The sequence below is a fragment of the Thermobia domestica genome, chromosome 4 (assembly GCF_964235325.1).
Source record: "Thermobia domestica chromosome 4, izTheDome1.hap1.1, whole genome shotgun sequence".
NCBI lineage: Eukaryota > Metazoa > Arthropoda > Insecta > Zygentoma > Lepismatidae > Thermobia > Thermobia domestica.
In genome coordinates this window covers 69,458,392-69,479,756 of record NC_137457.1, presented here as the reverse complement: position 1 = coordinate 69,479,756, position 21,365 = coordinate 69,458,392, and the positions used below count along the sequence as shown (strand labels likewise).

At 31.1% G+C, this 21,365-nt stretch overlaps 1 protein-coding gene across 2 annotated transcripts in view; it reads right to left on the bottom strand.

Annotated features, from left to right (window-relative positions):
• The window catches only part of LOC145683317 (trypsin-1-like), a 632,151-nt gene that overhangs the window by 527,338 nt on the left and 83,448 nt on the right, over positions 1-21,365 (bottom strand). For both annotated transcript variants that reach the window (XM_081754670.1, XM_081754672.1), the window contains exon 3: positions 864-949. In XM_081754670.1, the coding sequence (XP_081610796.1) occupies positions 864-949 (86 nt within the window). The remainder of the gene's footprint in view (positions 1-863; positions 950-21,365) is intronic.

Below are 21,365 nucleotides of genomic sequence, written 5' to 3'. Positions count from 1 at the left end.
GTATCTGCCAGAGGAACAAATTAGTTTCATTAACCAAGCAAGTTACGGATATCATGCAGTTAATGTGCAGTCACACTTCAGTGATATCGATAACCAAGTAACGACTTAAACTCACAAATAAGAAAATAACCACATGCTTGCTAAAAAAGAGATATCTTCAGGAATGGCTAAAATTTAAACGAATGTAAAAATTTGAAAACTGTTTGCTCAAAGGAAGCTGCAACCGTATCTATCAAAGTGGAAATTCGTTGACATTAACAGTGGATACCCAATTTTTAAAATAATATTGTAGTACTAACGTTTAGTCACAAAATTGGAGAACTAAAAAACGAGTAAACGAAATATTTTAAGGAGGTATTAGAATTTGTTCCCGACAAGTTTCATTGGTATTATGAACATACTAGTTAATGAAACTATGGTAAACATATCTGAGAAAAGTATTATTTTTTGTGTTTAATGTGTTGTTCTGTTGTATATCACGTACTTTGTTTTATTTTATTCTGGTCTAATGTATAGACCCTACTATGTGCATGAGTTTGTTACAACAATGTTCAAAGGACATAAGGAACTTTTTTTGTTATATCGATACCATTTATATTATTAGCGGATGAAAGGGTTACGTACATAATCCGTTTCATGGGAAGTTAAAACTAAGCATTTGAAAGTGCGAACGCGTAGTGCGCATTTCCATACACATAACAAAAGGGAAAGGCGTATTTATAATATCTATACCGATTCATTAAAAGTTTCAACCGTAAAACCTTTCATCTCATTTTTCTTCAAATGTACAATTTGTCAGAAAACCCATTTATTTTTTAAGAGCTTAAAATAATATATTACCCTAGGTAGAAAAATCTACTTACTCAACGCAATGAGCAGCTGTTAAAATAAAGTATTCGTTGATAATAGTTCCTCCACATATATGAAATGTTAAAACCTGCAAGGAAACCTGTAACAAATCACATCTTTAGTATTATGAAGAAAATAGTATTGAAGGAAATACAATAATTATTAGGAACTGAAATAACTGAAAATTTCAACACATATCTCTTGGTATTTTGTTACGATTAATTAATATTTTGCAACAGTATTTACTAGAATGATTAAACAAGAGCAACGTTTACAAAAAAGTAAAAGTTTTTATACATGTCCATGAAATTTTCTCATTTTTAACGATTCAAATGATTTAATAGTACAAAGTTCACTTCACATGGCAGAAAAGTGCACGGTAGTTTGTAGAATTATTTTTTACTGTTCCTGTTCAATTTTATACATGTTACTCTTTTCTAGTTTTTATGACACAAGCGTTTAATCAAAGGTATCCCAAGGCTTCAAGTTAGGAATAGAGAGTGAAAAAATCATTTACGGTTCCAAAGGATACATTACATAAAATTCTACTAATTCGTTTTTTTGTTTTCCCTTTAACATCCACTTCCAAATTAGGCCGTTAACATAATGACGGTTTGAGAAGAGAAAACGATTTATATTTTCTACGAAATATTGTGTTTAACTCATAATATTGTTAAGTAACTAATGTTTCTATGCAGTTACGAAATCTAAGTGTTCATATGTAGTAAACAATTTAATGTATTGAATTGTATACAAACATGATTTTTTTCCAACTGGTTGAATATTTTTAGACGTACAAGCATCATATACAATTTGTAGAAAGAAGCTTTCGCACATTCCCATTTATTATAAATCTTCGTTATTTTGTTTCTGTACACTAACGGTCATCATCAGTTTTACAATGTACTTTTATGTAGCATTTGACGATCGCGTTAAATTTATGACATCTACTTGTCTGAAAGACTATTTGCTTTCGGAAATTAGAATTTCAGTATCGTGATTCTCTTCAAAGAGCTGGACTTTTGAATGCGGTTTGAGAAATTATTCCCAAATCTATAAAGAGTTTATTGGCTTTCCAAACTTTCAGAATGGTATATTTATTTCAAGAACAGTTTTTCTTGAATGGAATTATACTAATAACCCTGTGACATGAACACAATAATATATATTTACAAGAGAGAATCTTATTTTCAATTCCTTAGATCTAGACCTTTAACAAATATTTTGTCAGAATTATACTTAAAATATAATTGAACGTAAGGTAGCTTTAAATTATGTATGAAGAGTAAAAGATGTTTTAGAATTACTTAGTAAAATGATTGGTACAATTTTTTTAAGTATATAAAAACAATTAAAACGTTAAATCTCACTCCACGACTTCAAATAGTGTGATGCCTGTAAATGCAATTGTTAGCGACATACTAGAAAATTCTTGCTATAAAATACAAAACAGAAACTACACTGTCAATGTAAATAACCAAGTTTCAAAGTTGATAAGTATCGATGCAACGGATTTTATATAGGGAGCTGAAGTATAGGCTCCGCTCTTTCATCTCTCTCTCAAATTATTTACGCCAACTCTGAAACATTTATGTATTTAGAAAACAACACAAGAGGCTTAATGCCTAATTATAGTGTCGTATAATACATACATAAACATATATACTTTTACCCGTACAATTAATCAATGCACTTCGAGTGCATAATCTTGTTTAATCTTGTGTACTCGGTAATAATCTTGTTTCTAAATAAATATTCTATTCCAGAGATTGGATTTTTTAAAAGTCGTCCTAGGTAGCAGTATTAAAACCCACCGTCCTCCAGTAGTTTATCCAGGACACAAGTTAAAATTTTAATTATACAAAATTTATCTGTCTACTATTTTCTTGTAAGAAAATGCATTATAGAACTTATAAGATTTAATTCAAAATTTCCATAATTTTTAACTAAGAAAATAAATATATTGTATAGTTACCTAAACCGTTTTGAAAAGATTAAACTAACAATTCGATGAAATTTGCATCAACGTTCTACAAATGCAGTTAAATATTTCAGTTTATATTTTTGCAAAGCACCTTGCAGACTTAGAAAGACACCATACGGATTATTTTAGAACCATTCCTTTTTTTTGAGCACAAAATTTAAGAACACCTATGAGCCATTCATGAATATGTTTAAGGTATTATCTTTAGTTGATAGAGACCAGATTTCGATTATCAATGGAAAGTTTTGCTATTCGTATCTGTCTTTAGTAATAGATTTACTTCTATATAGTATAGATATATAGATTTTTACAGTTTAGTCCATCAATATGTGACGTTTTCTAATAAACAAACTCCAAATTTGCTACTAAATTCAAAGAACCATAAATAACAGAATTATTCTTGTGCATTATGGAAGACAGAAAAACAATTTTATCTAGTTACTTATGTCGGATAAAGTAACCATCAAAGCTTAATAATTTATTAATATTGATTATAATTGGCTGAATGGAATACATTTAATTAAAACGGTCTGGAGTAATTATTAGCGTCGAAACTGTTCTATGAATTGTAGTATCATATTATTTATAGGAACATGAAATCAAATTTCTTTCTGTCGGATAAATCATAACTAAAGAGCTCGACTGTATCAACTGTATGTAAAAAACATCACCCAAAGTTTCATAAAAATCTCATAAACTGTATGACACTAAATTTCAACAGTGATTTTTGTTTGCCTGCTAGAGGTAAATATATGTTTTAAGCATGAGATACTTTTTCCCACAAATTATCATTCGCTCCACTGAACACGAAATATATAACCGTATCTTAGTTCACTAAGGGCTGTTATCAGAAAATCTGAATTTTCTGGAGAAGCAATAAACAAACGCAATACTTGAACTTCGTAATAGACACAGTCCTTTTTACAACAGCAACAATTCTCAAAGTAGTATGACTAGCGCTTTTAGATCTAGATACATTAATAGGTCATCTGCACTTAATAAATATAATATAAAATGTGAAAATAGACTGCCGGCCTTAGTAAACTAAGTTACGGATATTCTCCTTGAAACCTCATGTGGCTAGGCCCTTACATTATGTTGTAAGTATATGTTTCGTGTAGTTTTGGTGTCCAAAACGATGTTAAGCTTAAAATAATCCAGCTACCAGAGAAAAGTACGCCAAACAAATAAACCGTAAGCCTAGAAAAGTACAATTTTTTCCAAAATCGAAAAGAAATATAATATGTATGCAAAACATTATTTTAAATAGGTTAATTTATTTCTTCCAATTGAGTAATGTGAGCAGTAAATAGCAGACATTAGTAGTAGCGTGCATGAGGTGGTTTAGTAACACTGAACAAAGTGTTCTAAATTAATATATAAAATTACTTCATGAAAATTATTCGTTTTGTAATAAAGGTATAAAATATTATGTAATGCCATATATCATGCCACAATATGTATAACTTCCCATGACTCATTATTAAATTTTACAGCCTCTAACCGTATAGTGACAGTACGAAAGTTATACATATAATAAGAAAGTAAAATATTGTTTATAGTTACGTTGTTAGAAAAGTACACTCTGATTGTTGTTTTTTTGTAACAATTTCAAGTAGTTAACAATGATGTAAAAATGTGACCTTTATTACTCTAGGTTGAATGTAGTGATACGTCGATACTACTCAACAATACTGCAGTTAATAACACCAGTTCAATACATATAGTATTTGTGAAGAATTATACATATTTAACACAATACTCTTCTGTTGCTTCAAAGTGATATGTCATAGCGATTCTCGTTTTTAGATGGAAGAGAGGAAAGAAACGTGAATGAATTACATATATGATCAGCAAATGGAAAGAAGATATGAAAAGTCACTTGATCTTTCTTTGGTATAACTGAATAAGATCGTCGTGGGTTTTATAATTTATTTTTTAAGTATTCTTTGAAAGACAAATTACATCTTTGAAATGTCTGCAGTAATTAATTTATATGGATTCATGTCATTGTACCTCCACAGTTTCTTTGTTATATATACTAAGAAAACGATGACATAATAGCAGGGAGAGCTGATTGAGCTTTCCGAAACTGGTGAACTGGGTGCTATTCGTATTTCTTTCTATGTGTGTGTTTGACCTTTAGAACTCTCTCACAAAGGATCTTCAAACTGATTTTTTTTCGTCTTTTAGGAAACTTAATATGTTGTACATGAGGCTAAGTATTTGGGATGCTATGATTAAAACATATTCATTATTAACTAATTTGTTCCAAGTTTCCGTTCACTTAAATGAAAACATTTAATTTGTGGACGGACATCAATGCGTGTGTTTGTGTTTCTAAGTTTACTGTATCACTATTATGTTTTTCGGATAAAGAAGAACGATAAATGAAGTTGGCAATTGTAACATGGTGGTACGAGATTGTATGACGAAACGGGAGAATTCCGGGCACAATGTTTTGTACTAGAAATACACTCTGAATGAACGGAAATAGTTAGTTTTCAGAAGTGACCTTTTTTTATCGAAAGCGCTACTTACTGTTTACGAAGATTTGGTACTAAACATTTTATAAGGAAAAAAGGTATTGTAGATAAATAATGTTGCAAGCGTAATATGGTATAATTAGCGTATGAAATTTTGAATATGGAATTAGATTTTTTTGTCTAATTCCATACAAAATACGTTAAGTTGAAGGAAGTAGATCGAAAATAATAAATTGCGTTATATTAATGATGTTGATTTCTCAACTCAATTGTATTCCTTTACACGCTAAAAACCCTCAATTGCTTTCTGCGGATAGTTCGTTAGCAATTATGCGTACAAAAATAATTAATTAGTAAAGAAGATATATGTAATAACAGGGAATTGATATTAGTACAACTTTGCCACCATGTAAACAGTGTAGGTAGTGATATCAATAGTGTGTTTGTTTTTATTATTGTTAGCTTTATACACAAATTGAAACATTTGATTTGTACCAAGGGATACGACTTGGATCACTATAGTTTGGTTAAATTATAGTACAGCGTTTGGTGCAATGCAAGCAGCAGCACAATTTGCAACAATTCTCAGAACGACTCTTAAATATTGTGATTGGAGTATCTGAGAGACCGATACGTACTACGTATACAATAATGAGTATGAATGTTTGACTTTTTCACGTAGCAGAGTTTGCAACCGATATTTTAAAAATGTTTTGTGGACTGTATATGATATTCACAGACATTCTGATACGATTTTGTACTTAGTTGAGAATTCTATTGAATGTTTGTTTGAAAAAAAAGGAATATTATTTTCAGATGCTGTTTCTTAGTTAGAAAAAAGAGAAACTAGTTTTAATTGTGTTACGACCGCTAGACGCGAACAAGGGCGCCGATCCTGGGGGACCCAGTCCCCCCAAATCTCATGTAGGCCCTCTATTCTATTTATGAATATACAATATATGGGACACTTTAATTGCAATTTGTCCTAAAATCCTCATATATATGCCTCCTGCATCTGAATGGGAAACCTCAAATTTACAGAGTGATCGGCGCCCTTGGAAACTAAGTATTTTAATACCAGCTATTACGAGTAGGGGCTATCATATCCTTGAACACTTACTTGAAATTGGTCTGTTACTTTAACCTTTAATAATAAAAACTATTCAGAATTTCAACAAATTTAAACTTTATGGCAACTGTTACAAAATGGCTAACGAAATAGTAATTTAATATTTTATTTATGTGCATATATAGAGTAGGCATATTAGTTCGTAAATACCTGGCATACAGTTATATCAGATCAGAAGTGTCGTACTCAGGAAAGTAGGTTTTCCTAAACCTTAAAGAGATTATATTGTGCAGTTTGCATTTATTGCATTATTTTTGGTAATTTGAGACGGATTGTTGTCTTTGTCTTTCACCCATTGCAATTGTATTGGATCGAAATACGAAACTTACGATTTTCTGGATTTTTTCATTTGCTGTTTGTTGATTGTTTGAATGCTTGGGGAGGGATGTTATTCAAAGTGCAATTCGTGCCATTTCTAGTGGTTGTAACGAGAAAATGTGTCTATTGGGCACTGTGGACTTCCTTTCACACAGATACAAAGTAGCCTGTGTTCAAGATAGCATTAGGTATTTTACAGATCAATATCATAACCTGTGAATACTCTGGTACATATTCTACTCAATATGTAACACAATAAGTTGCAGTGAGAGTTAAGACTGGTTTGCATTTTTAATTAAGCAACATATATTTGATTTAATTTACGAAAATAGTTTTCCATATGCGAATTATGAGACTTTTCATAAAGAGGTACTAACATCCGTTCTTTGATGTACAGCATGTCCCTTTTACTGACCGTCTATATTTCCTTCCCTGTAATCATTTACATATGAGAATCGTATATTCGTTTAATACGAAGGTAATCGTTTGTAAAAGTAGTGTACTACACCTGTATATAAAATGAACATTAATAGTGTGTTACTAAAGTTGTCCTTCATCACGTTAGGCGGATGATTTATTAACTACCATTTAACACTACTTCAAACTGCGATTAAATTAACCTACTAGCAGAGATGTATAAAAGTTTACACAACTTGGGTGACACAATTTACGTGCGTATGGATAATGTATTTGTATGTCCCGTGTTTAAAAAAGTGTATGATATTTTTATTTCTTCATTACAAAAATCCAGAAAAGCAGAAACTTATGTGGTATTGGTTACAGTATGTACTTCCTTCAGCTTCTTAACCTACCTACGAAGGCTTCTTGGCAAATTATGAAACAGGACTGATTCATATTTTTTGTATATAAGGGGTGCACAGCAACAGTAAGCTTATTTTGTCACTATCCTGATTTCTTCATTTTTAGAAAATTCTATTGCCTAGTATCAGATTGTAACTTTACATTGAGAATGCAATTCAATCAAATCAAAACTGAAATTCATGAAGCATTCTGTCATCGCCATCATTTTCTTGAAATATCATCATTCATTAATGGAAAATCTACTCATATCATTTGGCTTCAATGATATTAAAAGCATTTTTATAATTCTGACATTCGTTCCAAGATAAAGAAATATATAAGTATTATATATCAGTAGGGTATGTTTGTATGTTCTAGGGCACTTTCAACCCTTCCACCCCCTAACTGTCAAAAAAATTATGAAGCCACCACTGACTATTGTACTTTAACACAGAAGGATAACCCTAAGTGAGATCGCATAGGCTTTTATGACATTTAAAATCATAAAAACTTATTCCTAAAAACTTATAACAAACTTACATCTAAAACTTATAAGTAAAACTACAACTACTCCTCTTTTATCACATAATGACCCCAAGCTAATGTATTTATACCGTCTCGCATAATATATCTTTTATCATCTGAAGAATCTGATGCTAGCTTATGAACGGTTATGCTATATATATCGTGCTTATAACTTCTAATGAGGTTTATGTCTTTATACGTTTTAACATTTTTAAATAAGCTTTATTTATAATCGTCAAACTGCAACTCCTTTGATATTACAGCTTTAGTTACTCCTTTAGCCTTTTTCTCTTCTTTATTTTCTACTCTATAAGCCTACATCTTTGATCTCAATCCAATAAACTCTGTCATGATCTTACCTTTATTCTCATCTTTCATCTTACCTATTACTTTCTTGTTTATTAGTGGTAGTCCATATATGTTATTTTGCCCGTATTCACTCGTATCAAATTGATAAATTATTTCTGCTATGTCTTTGTAAAAGTCTTCAAACACAATCTTGCATATAAAGCTATCAGTATCCATGTAACATAAATCTATATTGTTTCCATATTTCGGCTTCATAGTGTTATAATGAAAATCATACATTAATAGTTTTGATAGTTCCAATACACTCATACCAACATATATTGGTCAATCGCTCTTTTTTATATGTATAGCACACAAATTCTCTGTAAATATTGTTCTGTAATCAAAATTAGGTTTTGCAATTAATTTTTCTACTCTTTCAGGATCACATTCTAATTGTATGGGTTGCCTCTTTCTAATATTTTCCATTGTTTTTCCGAATACCGAGTTATTCATGAGCTTATAAAAATCTTCTTCAAACTTGTTTTTAGCTTGCTTTCTCATATTTGTATTTAAGTCAATGTATTTCTGTAACCAGTCTGATTGTTTGAATTCTAATACTCTATGCACTTTCATTAATCTCATTCCAAGCGACATATATAGTTTTAAGTTCCTATAGTGAATTACATATCTTTTCTTATTATAAAGTGTCGTTAGTAGTTTTGATTGTTTAGATTGTGGTGGGCACATGTTTTCTGGAGCTAATGGTAAATCAGAATTTTTGTTGTGTAAATACCTCGGATACTCTAAATCTACTTCTAATATATAGTCGGTATCAGAGTCATCTGGGATGTTCATTCTATCTATGCAAGGTTTAACCCAGTTGAAATCTTTATAGGGCACGTAATGACTCATCGCCCACCCATATAATTTGTTTGCGTCTAGATATGCTAAGTATGTTGAACACTCATCTTTATTATAATCTTGCATATATTTGTTGTTAGCTTTTACATATCTTTTACTACATTGTGAGATTCCTCCTCGTATACCCTTTTCTAACATTAGTATTTTATCATAATCAGTCAACATTTCTAAGTTAATTTTAGTCATCTTTAACATTGCATCCCACGATAAGCCCGGTGCTGTATAATACCATGCAGGATCTAATCCATATGCCTTTAAACATACATCTCTAAAGTTTTCAAATATATCTGTTAATTGAAGGACATCAGTTTCGTTATAATGTTCAGTTAAGTCCTCCCCTAACTTTAGATCGAATTCTTTACAAACTCGTACATGAAGCTTATGGCGTTCAGGACTAATTTTTTCTCCTGTTAATCTGTTTGTAAATTTGTCTGGAGATAATGGAACAGGTTCTTTCAATTTTTCAAATGAATCAAAAAAGTCATATGGAAAATCAGATTTAGTATGAACTAGATCAAGTTTATCAATCGGGAAAAACTTTAATGTTTCTCGAAATTGTTCTGGTTTTAAATTACTGGTTAACTCAGCTAAACTCTTTGGCATAAATATAAATGAATCAACAAATCTTAAATTTATTCCATCTTTTTTTGGTCCTGCTTTTATATATTTTTCATATGTTATGTACCTTTCTTCATTATTTGCGATCAGTTTAATTTTCTGCGTATTATATAAAGTTAAGTATGAAGAAATACAGGAACAAAGTTAGAACTTTTATAGTTTAAATTGCAATAACTGTGAGCTGCACCTCTAAACTTTCCAGTTAAAAGATCATGATCTCTTACTTTTGCTTTATTTTTATTTATCCTATGCAAACACTTTTTTAAGTCATGTTTCCATTCTTTTATTTTTTCACTAATATCATCTCTATCCTTGTAGAACTCTATTTTCTTCTATATATATTTATTTTTTTCTCAACAGCTGGTGGTAAGTCATTCAAGTTTTTCTCACATATATGACAAGTATTCGAACTGTTATAAGCTTCTATTTACTCCTCACTAAGCGGGGTCATATCAACTACTCTGTTATATATTTCCATAATTTCTATTGCTTTTTGTAACATTTCAATAAATACTTTCGCAGCATCTGGACCTATATAACTAACAGGGGCTTTATAGTTCCCATTTGAATATTTGACATAGTAACAAAAACTCATTGGCTCATGCTTTTGATATTTTATTGTTTTAGTACAATTATGCTCTATTTTTAACTTACATAAGATACATTCAAAGTCGGCAAATATGACAAATGGAACTCTTAATGAACGATTATAGTTTTGAAACTCTATTTGATTGTCGTATGGTTTTGGAAGTCCTATTCTAACAGCCTCATGCTCTTTACAATATAGCTCATGGTTTTGCAACTGTTTTTCATTTCTAAAATGTCTTGTTAAACATCTATCAGAAAAATATAACTTCTCAGTATGTTTTGTTACTTACTTCTTATTAATCGTGATAGGTCTTTATGCAACAAAAATGATTATTATTTTGATCATCTTTTATATATAATAAATTAACATGTTGTTCTTGCTTTGTTTTTGTGATTTGAAGTGGATATACATTATAGTTTTTGTCATAGCTGTAAACATTGATAGAAATATTACTCCTTCTTTCAAATTTTGGAATATCGTTTAATTGTACTGGAAATTCAATGTTATCACAATATTTCATTTCTAATTTATCAACAAGTCGTTTACAGTGTTAAGGTCTTTCAGGATGTATATCAACAATTTTTAAGAAACTTGCAATAGAATACAAGAAACATTTATTGTCTTTATTTTTAACATTAATCACTGATTTCTTAACTTGAATTGGATTAGGAAGTTCAATATAGGAAGTACATACTAGTTTAATGGTACATACTAGTTTAATCTGATTTGTAAGTATTTAATTTGGTGTAATGTCCACCCTGATCATCTACCTTCAAACTCTTCCATTTCTCTACGTAGTTTTAGTTTTTCATGATGTATATATTCATTTAAGTCAGTTGATTCTAATATTCTCTCGTTTGATGTTTTGAAATTGCGTTCTTGTATTTCTTTATCGTTTATATAATCACAAATGAAAACAAGGTTTACTTTAACTGGGTGAAATTTTAATTCTTCTTTAATTTTGTTAATAGCAACTCTTCCACTTGTATTTTATTGGATCTTTATATCCTCCTATATTTTCAACTTTAATAGTTTGTAAACGCTTCTTGAGTGCTGTTTCTTCTAATTCTACTTTTATAGGTATACGTGTTGGTTTCGATTCTTCAATTACTTCTTGTTTAAATGGGAATATATTTCTAATCTGTCTTCTGTTTTGTTCATCTTCATGCTGTTTAAGAAGGTTTATTAGTTCTGCTTTTCTTAATAGGGAATATCTTTTAATTCCCTTTTCTTTACATTGACGTCTTAACTCTATTACAGTAAATCTACTATAATTACTCATCTTATTTACAATATAGAAAATCTTACTATTCAATTTTTATCTTCGCCGGATTATTGCTAATCATTTTTGCACAATTTTTACTTCCATTTATCCTAATACAATACTTAACATTGTATACTCCTGCCTCCTGCCATTGTCTACATATTACGCGTTGTATTAGAACGTGACGTTGATGAGAATAACCCATCAAAGTTACATATACACATATTAAAATTAAATCATTTTTGTAAACTTACTCATCATCGTCATAATCATCACTACCATATATATATTCATCATCACTATCCAATTCAAGTGTTTTTTGTTGCATTATTAATAATTATTTTTCCTTTAACAGTATTTGTTTCTCTAATAGTGCTGCTAAGAATTTAAGATCGTGATGAATTAGTTTAAGTCTATCATGTAATAAATCAAAATGTGCTTCCATATTTATTATATAGAAAGCCAACAAAAATGAGATAAATTTAAACAATCTAAGAATAAAAACGAACAGGTGAATATGACTAGTGCTAAGGAAATATTATCTTACAAACCTATATTTGATTATGTATGTAAACATTTAGATATTGGAGGTTATAATGATGAAGACAAAAATTTTAGCATCTCCATAGGTATGTTAGATCATTTGTTCAAGAAAGCCAGTAAAGAAAAGAAGTCATTTCTTATACAAAACTCTCTACATAAACGTTATGAACTTGTCTGATAAGATATTAGATTCACTGACTGATTAACAATTATTATCCATAGGTTATGATGATTATGAGAAGTAATATAATTATGATCACATTACAGAAGACTTCATACGCAAATATCAGGAGAAAGTTAATTTGAGTGAAATATGTTCATGGAAAAAGTTATCGGAAGGGTTTATAACAGAATTAGCTGATAAAGTTGATTGGGAGATTATTTCGGAAAGCCAAGACTTATCAGAAGACTTTACAAGAGAATTTGCAGGTAGAGTTCATTGGAGGGAAGTATCGTATAATCAAAACCTATCTGAAAAATTTATTAATGAGTTTATAGACAAAGTTGATTTTGATGCTATATCTTATGGAAGCAAACTCCCTGAAGCCTTTATACGAGAACATACAGATAAAGTTTCTTGGTGGCGCTTATCTGGAACTCAAGAATTATCAGAAAACCTTATGAGAGATTATGTTGACAAAGTAGATTGGGAAATAATTTCAATGTTTCAAAATTTAACAGAAGGATTTATTGCAGATTTCAAAGACAAAGTTCATTGGCATAACATTTCAAGTTATCAACACCTCTCTGCAGAGTTTATATATTTATTATACATTCTGGGGATTGGAGAGTTATAATGAGAAAATATCGTAATAATTCTGATTTAGGTGGTATATTGAATTTAGCGTTTGATGTTACAACAGATGGTTTGTTTAATCTTTAACTAATTACTTTTTATGGTTATTATATCATAAAAGTTGTAATCTTAATTATAAGATAGTAACTGATCACACAAAGAATCTAGATTGTTAGTTAATTTTTCTTCTGATAGTGATGTCCAAAACTTATTGCCTTTACCTTTTTACACCTATTCATCTTTTAACTCCAATCCTTTTAATTTTTCGATTACTTCATCATCTTGAATTTCTTCTATAACTTCTTTGATCGTGTTGAGTTCACACTTGAAAAATTCACCTTTATATTTAAATTTATCTAATTGTTTATGCACAAGTGACTCTAACTTTTTAGCATCATTTGTCTTTTAGGTTTTTCATAATAAAATAATTCGAAGTCAAATCTAAACTCATTAAAATGACCTAGGCATTGTTCAAGGTTTTTTGTATAACCCACTTTATATATATTCTTCTCTTGGTGCTGTTTGGTAGTTGCTATATAAACAAAACCTGATGTATCTTTTTCTCTCTTTATAAATGTCCACCTCTTTATTTCTTGAATAAACATGTGTGAAAATAAGAACCAGATATTATTATCTTTATTTTACCACCTCCTGAGTTTACTAGATATATTATTTCGTTCGGCCTTAATTTCTCCCTATAATATTCTATCAGTTCTTTTGATTCTTTATTTTTTAACCAATGTTTCAATGATTTTCCACCATCTTGACACAGTTTAGTAGCATTAAAGTATCCTGTACTCTTATCTATAATCAGTTTAAAATCACCAAAAATACCATACCAATAATTGTCTTTAATCTGTTCATAACAAATAGCGTTTAAACTATACGAATTATCCATAGTACTCATATTTATTATATAAAAATGTTGATTTCATCATTTTCGTAGTTTTCCCCACACAAATAAATTCTCATTCACCATCTTGTCATATCAAGTACTAACTCTTTCGAAATCGTTACACCCTTACATAATCATCTAACACACAGTGAACGACAGTGAATTTAGCTTTTCTAATAATTTCACCATTTATCGTAAAGACCGCATAACTCGTGGAGGTGGAGTGATGATTTGTGTAAATAATAAGTGGAAGAGCAAGAGAAGACTGGATCTCGAACGGGATTGTGAACTTATATGGGTGGAAGTATTTATTCCAAAGCGTCGTTCTGTGTTTATTGGATGCTTCTATAGGCCGCACAAGAACACCCCCCAGCACATCTTAGAAGCTTGCCATGACTCACTGTTACATGAATTGTCACACGGTGACGTCATCCTATTGGGTGATTTCAACCTTTCCATTACGTGACAGGACAGCAAGCATGGAGTCGCTAAAGATGGAAACGACAGTTATTTCATGGACAATTTTATTCATGGACTTGGTCTAGGTCAACATAATATGCATAATCCCTTCAATAATAGCAATCTTGACTACATTCTTTCTAACTTAGAACCTCGTTGTGTTGTTCTATGCAGAAATCTTTTTCCCTCGGATCACGATTCCTTGGATGTTTCTTTCGATTTCCTCCCCTCCACTACTACAAACCCGCCCCTCAAAGTAGGTGACAACTTCTATGGAAGAATGCCCCCTGGGGTGACACCTGCCGGGCTATTGAACTGTTTCCTTGGTGTTTGTTAGAGGTAGGAACTGTTGACGACGCTGTGGACTTATTTACATCCGTTGTCCACTCAGCCATAAAGGACTTTGTGCAGGTGAAAGCATCAAAATCGAACAGGTTTCCGGTCTGGTACGACAATGAACTTCCTGACCTTAAAAACAAAAAGCTTGCCTGGACTCTATGGAAATCACATCCGAGTGACTACACATATAAAAACTTTGCTAGAATTAGAAGTCTTGCCAAGAAGGTACAGCGACGTAAATATTTTGAATACATGGACTCAATTGGTGATTTTACTGTTAGTAACCCTAAAGTCTTTTGGTCTGTAATTAAATCTAGAACAAAATCTCCGGGCATAAGGGCAAGAATTCAAGATGAAAATACTGAAGCGAGTGATGATCAAAGACCAGACCTCTTCAATAACTACTTCTGCAAAACATTTACTTCCCTTTCCTCTACAACCCATCTCCCCCTCTTCCCCCCATCTGTTCGGACACCTTATCCATTCTCTCTACCACCCCGGGCGAAGTTCTGGCTCTCTTGCTATCGTTATCTCCACATAGATCACTTGGACCTGATAAAATTAGTCCTCTCTTTCTCAACAAAACTGCTTCAGTTATTGCGGTTCCTCTATCTATCTTATTCAATAGATGCTTCAAGGAAGGGTATTATCCCACCAGTTGGAAACTGGCTCACGTGACCCCAATATATAAATCATTACTTGAAGATCATGTATCCTCCTATAGGCCAATATCTCTTCTTTCTGTAATATCAATTATCTGCGAAAAAATAATTAAAGACAGGCTACTTAAATTCACCTCACCTTACATCTATAGTTCTCAGCACGGCTTTCTACCGAAAAGCTCAAGTCTCTCAAACTTAAGTACTCTTCTTTCCTGTGCAGTCAAATGTATGAACAACAATACTCAATTAGATGTTATCTACTTTGATCTCTCGAAGGCCTTTGATTCTGCCAGTCACATTCATCTTCTTCATAAACTCTCCAATAGATTTAATGTACATGGCAAATTTCTCTCTCTAATCACAAGCTACTTGAAGGACCGTAAACAGAGAGTTGTTGTTTCAGGGGCGACTTCTAACCCCCAACCCGTGATCTCAGGGGTGCCTCAGGGGAGTGTACTTGGGCCTCTACTGTTTGTCCTGTATATGGATGATCTCTACACGCACTTATCAGCTCAACCTAGTGGCCTTCTGCTTTTTGCTGACGATTGTAAGTAATACAGAGAAATATCGTGTTTCCATGACACAATTGCTCTACAGGAAGACATAAATTACCTTACAGGCTGGTGTGAAATATGGCACTTGAAACTCAACAGTAAGAAATGTGACAGTATTACTATTACTTTGAAAAAGTCTCCTGTTCCCTCCACATACCATATCAACGATTCCCTTATCACACATTCTGCTAGTCATAACGATCTTGGTGTCATATTTGATTCAAAACTCACCTTCTCTGACCACATCTCCTCAATACTAAAGAATTCAATGCGCATGTTGGGACTTCTTTATCGATTCACCGAACTACGCACTGTTTCTTCATTATCAACTTTTTATAAGACTTTAATAGCGCCCAAGATCGAATACTGCTCTCCCATATGGGCCATGGCAGCACCTACACATCTCTTCAGACTTGATTCTGTTCTCAATTTCTTCATTGCTATAGTCCGATTTAATGTTCCTGCACTTCGAATATTATGTAAGAAGGAGCTCTTGCGACATCTTAATATTCAGACTCCTGAAGTACGCAGAATTATCTCTGACCTGAAATATCTACAGAAAATAGTTAATGGAACCTTAAGATCGGAAATGTTACTTCACGAACTATCCTTACGTGTCCCTTCCCGCATCACTCGGAATACCCACCTATTCCATCTTGCCCGTCCTAGGTTGGCTGTTATACAGAGGTCTCTTTTTTATAGAATAGCAAACAGTTATAATCAAGTAACAACTGATGTGGACACTTTTTCGAGCTACCCAGTGTTTGAAAGAGCAATTAAACGAGCTTTGACGGAATAGTTTTACTTTTACACTCTTTTTTTCTATGTTGTTGTTATTGTTGTCTTGTTTTTTTTCTTTCTTTTGTTAGCATGTCCCTGTGTAAAATGGCAAAGTTATGCTGTATCTGGGAAATTGTTCAATAAATAAATAAATAAATAAATAACGGTTCGCTAGCCTTTTATGGTTATTATTCCATAAAAGACAAACATTTACTTTTATATTAGAACATTACTTTTATCTATCCAGCTATTATGCGAATCATAAAAACCTAGCCATTTAACATATACTTTATCACCTTTCTTTCTTAACACCTTTTTCACCAAGTATTCATCTTTATGTTTCGTCTTTAATAGTTTTGGTTTGTAAAATCTAGCTTGTACATCCTCTTCTTCTAAATCTTTAATTCTATATGTAGGCGGATTAGATGGAATAACTTCGCTAATAAATAATACTTCTGTTGACCAATTAGGTGTATATCCTTTCTCAAATAACCCTTTCGACTTACTTATACGAACATGATCACCTAATTTGTATTTGGGTTTAACAGGCTTATATTCTTTCTTATACACTTTCTCCAATATTGTTCGCTCATTCTTCTTATTAAATTCTATAGGCTTTAGACCAATTGTTGTGTGTACTCTATTATTATACTAACTAACCAATGTTGGTAATATCTCTATCCATTTATAATTTCCTTGTGTTGTGATCCTTTCCACATGTTTTGTTTAAGTGTTCTATTAAATCTTTCAACAACAGAAGCTTTCTTACCACTATAGGTTGAGTAATGATTAATCTTATTTTCCTCCATTAACTTTTTAAATTCTTTATTGTAAAACTCTTTACCTTGATCAGTTTGTAAGTTACTAGGTTTTCTCGTTCTTAATATGGATTCGAATGCTTCTGTAACATTTTTACCACTCTTATTTTACCAGGAACAGCAAACGCATATTTCGAAAACATCTATAATCTTTAGCAGACACTTACTTTTATTTAATTTGGAAACACCTTTTAACACTCCACTATCCATTTCTACAAGATCAGCTTGATAAAGATCATCAATACCTTTTATAACTACACTTAATCTGTCAAAGTTTTTTCTAGATGGCTTGTGAATTTCTTCTATAATGTCTTCTCTAACACCTTTACCATCATATAGTCAATCATTCATTTAACGAATTGAGTTTTAGTAACACCGCATACAGAACAGATACCTTTATTTAGATATCTTTCATTCTCTGTTTGTTCAATTCTAATGGTATCCTCCTTCGTATCTGTTAATTACTTACATTTAATACAATACAGCATCATTATTTATTTTATAGAAAATCAACAAAAAATTAAAATTTATCACTACCTAATACTATACTTTTAACATTATATCATCATCACTTGATTGGTTTTCACCTTCATCTTCTATTTCTATATACATAATAAGCAATAATAATTTACCTTCTTTCAATTCCGATTCTTTTGTTGGTCTAATTGTTAACTGATCATGTATATTAAAGTGTAATGGAAAACTTTCAACTAAAGCGTCATTTAAAAATAAGTATATAAGATTTTTATTAAGACTTGGTTCTATATGCATTAACCTACCTCTATAAAGAAATTTGTAAGCAGCAGCTAAATTATATACAAAAAAAGGCTGGTTTCCCAAGATCATCTTCTGCCAATCGACATGGAAATTCAACAATTTCTTTTCTTATAAGTAAATTAAACTCTTCTTTCACTGATTCAAACTGTTCTAATGTTACAACATCTTGTTCATCAATAGCATTAGATACATTAACCAATCTTTTGTTCTTAACATCAACCCAGGATTTAAAAACTTCTCTAGATTGTTCTTTTATACTTTTAATGTTACAAAAATTTCCATATTTATTATATAGCGAACGTCTTTAGGAAAGCTCTCTTTCTATGTACATTACAACAAACAATAATTGACCTTCTTCCATAGCTGAATTTTTAGTTGGTTTAATTATAATTATATCGTTCTTGTTAAAGTTAAAAGGTAAATTTTCAATCAAAGTATCGCCTAAATATATGTCTAGAAAGTATTTTTCCAAACTTAATTCCATGCGCATTATTTTCCCACTATAGAGAAATTTGTAACCATTAGAGAGATTAAATATTCTAAAGATTGGCTCCTTAACGTTTTTAGTTCTTAATCGATATAATAGAGGTATAGTTTCTTTTTGCATAATCAATTTAGTAGTATCCGTCCTAATCTTTTGAAAATCTTCTTTCTTTATGTATGTGTCTGGTAACGTTCCTAAAGCGTCTTCAAATTGTTTTCTATCGTTCTCTAATTGAGCTTCTATTGACCTAAGATGACTTACGCTAACATCATTTAAATTCTCCAACAACTTTAGTTTTTCTTCACCAATATTAAAATTATTTTTTCTATTTTTAACATTACCAAATATATCCATACTCATTTACTATACAGAAAATGCCCATCCTAATTTTTCAAAACATTTCTTTAACATATCTCTTTGTTTAGGAATGCTTTAAATCAATATCAACATGAACATCATGCTTTTTCAACAGATAATACAAAACACATTTTAAGTTAATAAACAATACTCTTTTTGGATACTGTTCTTTAAAGGTCTCGTGTATCTTTACAAACTCGTTTATAGGTGTTTATTCCATATGTTGTAAGTTTAATGGTTTTTGATCGGAAACGTGATAGTGTATTAAATAGTGTATTATATACATAATATTTTGTGTATTTGTTTTTCTTTAGTACTTCTAGAACATATTTTGTTGATATTAAATGTTTTGGCATATCTCCAAATTTATCATTTAACACCTTGAACACCTCTTTGGGAATAATTCTATCCTGTAAAGCTTGCAAACGAGATAACTGTAACTTAAATCTTTTTGTAGTATCATACCATGGTTTTCTCACACAAGCAGCTCTCATTCCTTCATTAGTACTGTAAACAAAACCATTCGCTCCAGAACAATAATCACAAATGTAACTACTCATACCTTTTGTTAATGACTTACTACCACAATTACTACATTTTAATAGTTCGGTGTTATAATTTGATAACATGTCCTTTAAGGTAATTATTGGATATAACTTTTTCAACTCTTCTTCCGTGTGCAAAAATTTAGGTATGAACATTTTCCAGAAATCAATAACATAATATACGTTGTTTTTATCTTTTACTGAAAATACCGATAAAAATTAAAACTTACTAGTCCATTTAGTTCATCTACATGCTTCTGATAATAATCTAAAAATCAATTGTGTATAGCTTCCATATTTATCTTAAAACAAAACTTTTATAGATATACCATAAAATCACTTAAACCTAATCATTTTTAATCATATACATAACATCACTAAAATAATACCCTTGATTCAGAAGATTTAAAATCTTAACACAAAGATGACCACATATAACTGAATTAAAGTCTTGTATTCGTTCGTCATTGTAAAATAAGTTTTCGGTACCAAGATATTGTACTAGTTGTTTAGGAGGAACACCACCATAAGAATCGAACTCGTACTTTATGTTGTTATCTTTCCAATAACATATGCAATGAGTGCCAGTGTTTTCTGATTTATGAAAGTTAACTACACCACACTCATTTATATAGGGTTTTTGTGGAAGTTCATCACTCATAAATACACCTCTAAATCGTTTTATCATTAAATCTTTAACCAACCTCTCTATATCGAAGTTAGTCAATGGTTTCAGTTTTTTGGCTTCTTTGGTTTACCTGCTCCCTGCTTTTCTTCCATAGCCATATTGTGTCTTTTTTGTTCTTCATGTTCTTGTTTATTCTTCTTAGCATCAAGTACAGTTCTAGTAATCGCTGCTGCACCACCTGCTAATGAACCGCTGCTGCACCGACTGCACCTAAAGCTGCTACAATGGCTGGAATTGTAAAGATAAAACCACCCACATGCTCTTTCTTAATCTGTTTCATTTGTGCAGTAGGTAAAGTTAAATCCATTCCTTTACCTTCTTTAATTTTCTTAGATTTATCACTAAGTTGTTTCTTTGTTAATATATGATCAATATTTAAATCCTTTAGTTCGTTATAAGGAACACTAAACATACAACCTTTAATAGAACAAATCTTCCTATTTATTTAAGAGAATAGCTTAGTTTGTAAAAGTACAGTTGTTGTAGCTCCACCAAAATCAATTAAGGAATCATTCTCATCTGTTATCCTTATCTCAAAATTATCAATGTTGTCTTTAGATATAGGGAAAAATAATGGATAAGTAGGCTCGTAAATAATACTATGTTTAAACCCGGCATCTGTTTTAAATGATGCTATAATTCCTGTTTCTCTATGTGTATATTCGGTATCTTTAACAAACATACCATCTGCTATATTACAGTAAACATTAATTGTATCGAACGGATGAAACTTTGGCAACTTACTTCCAATATGTGTTTTTTTTTCTAATACTTCAAGAACATTAAACCCGAGGACAGTACCTATACCCCCAATTGTAACATCATTACTATCAGTTTCTATTTTAACTCTATTTCTTAAATGATATTCTGATAATGTTATGTTGATGGATTGA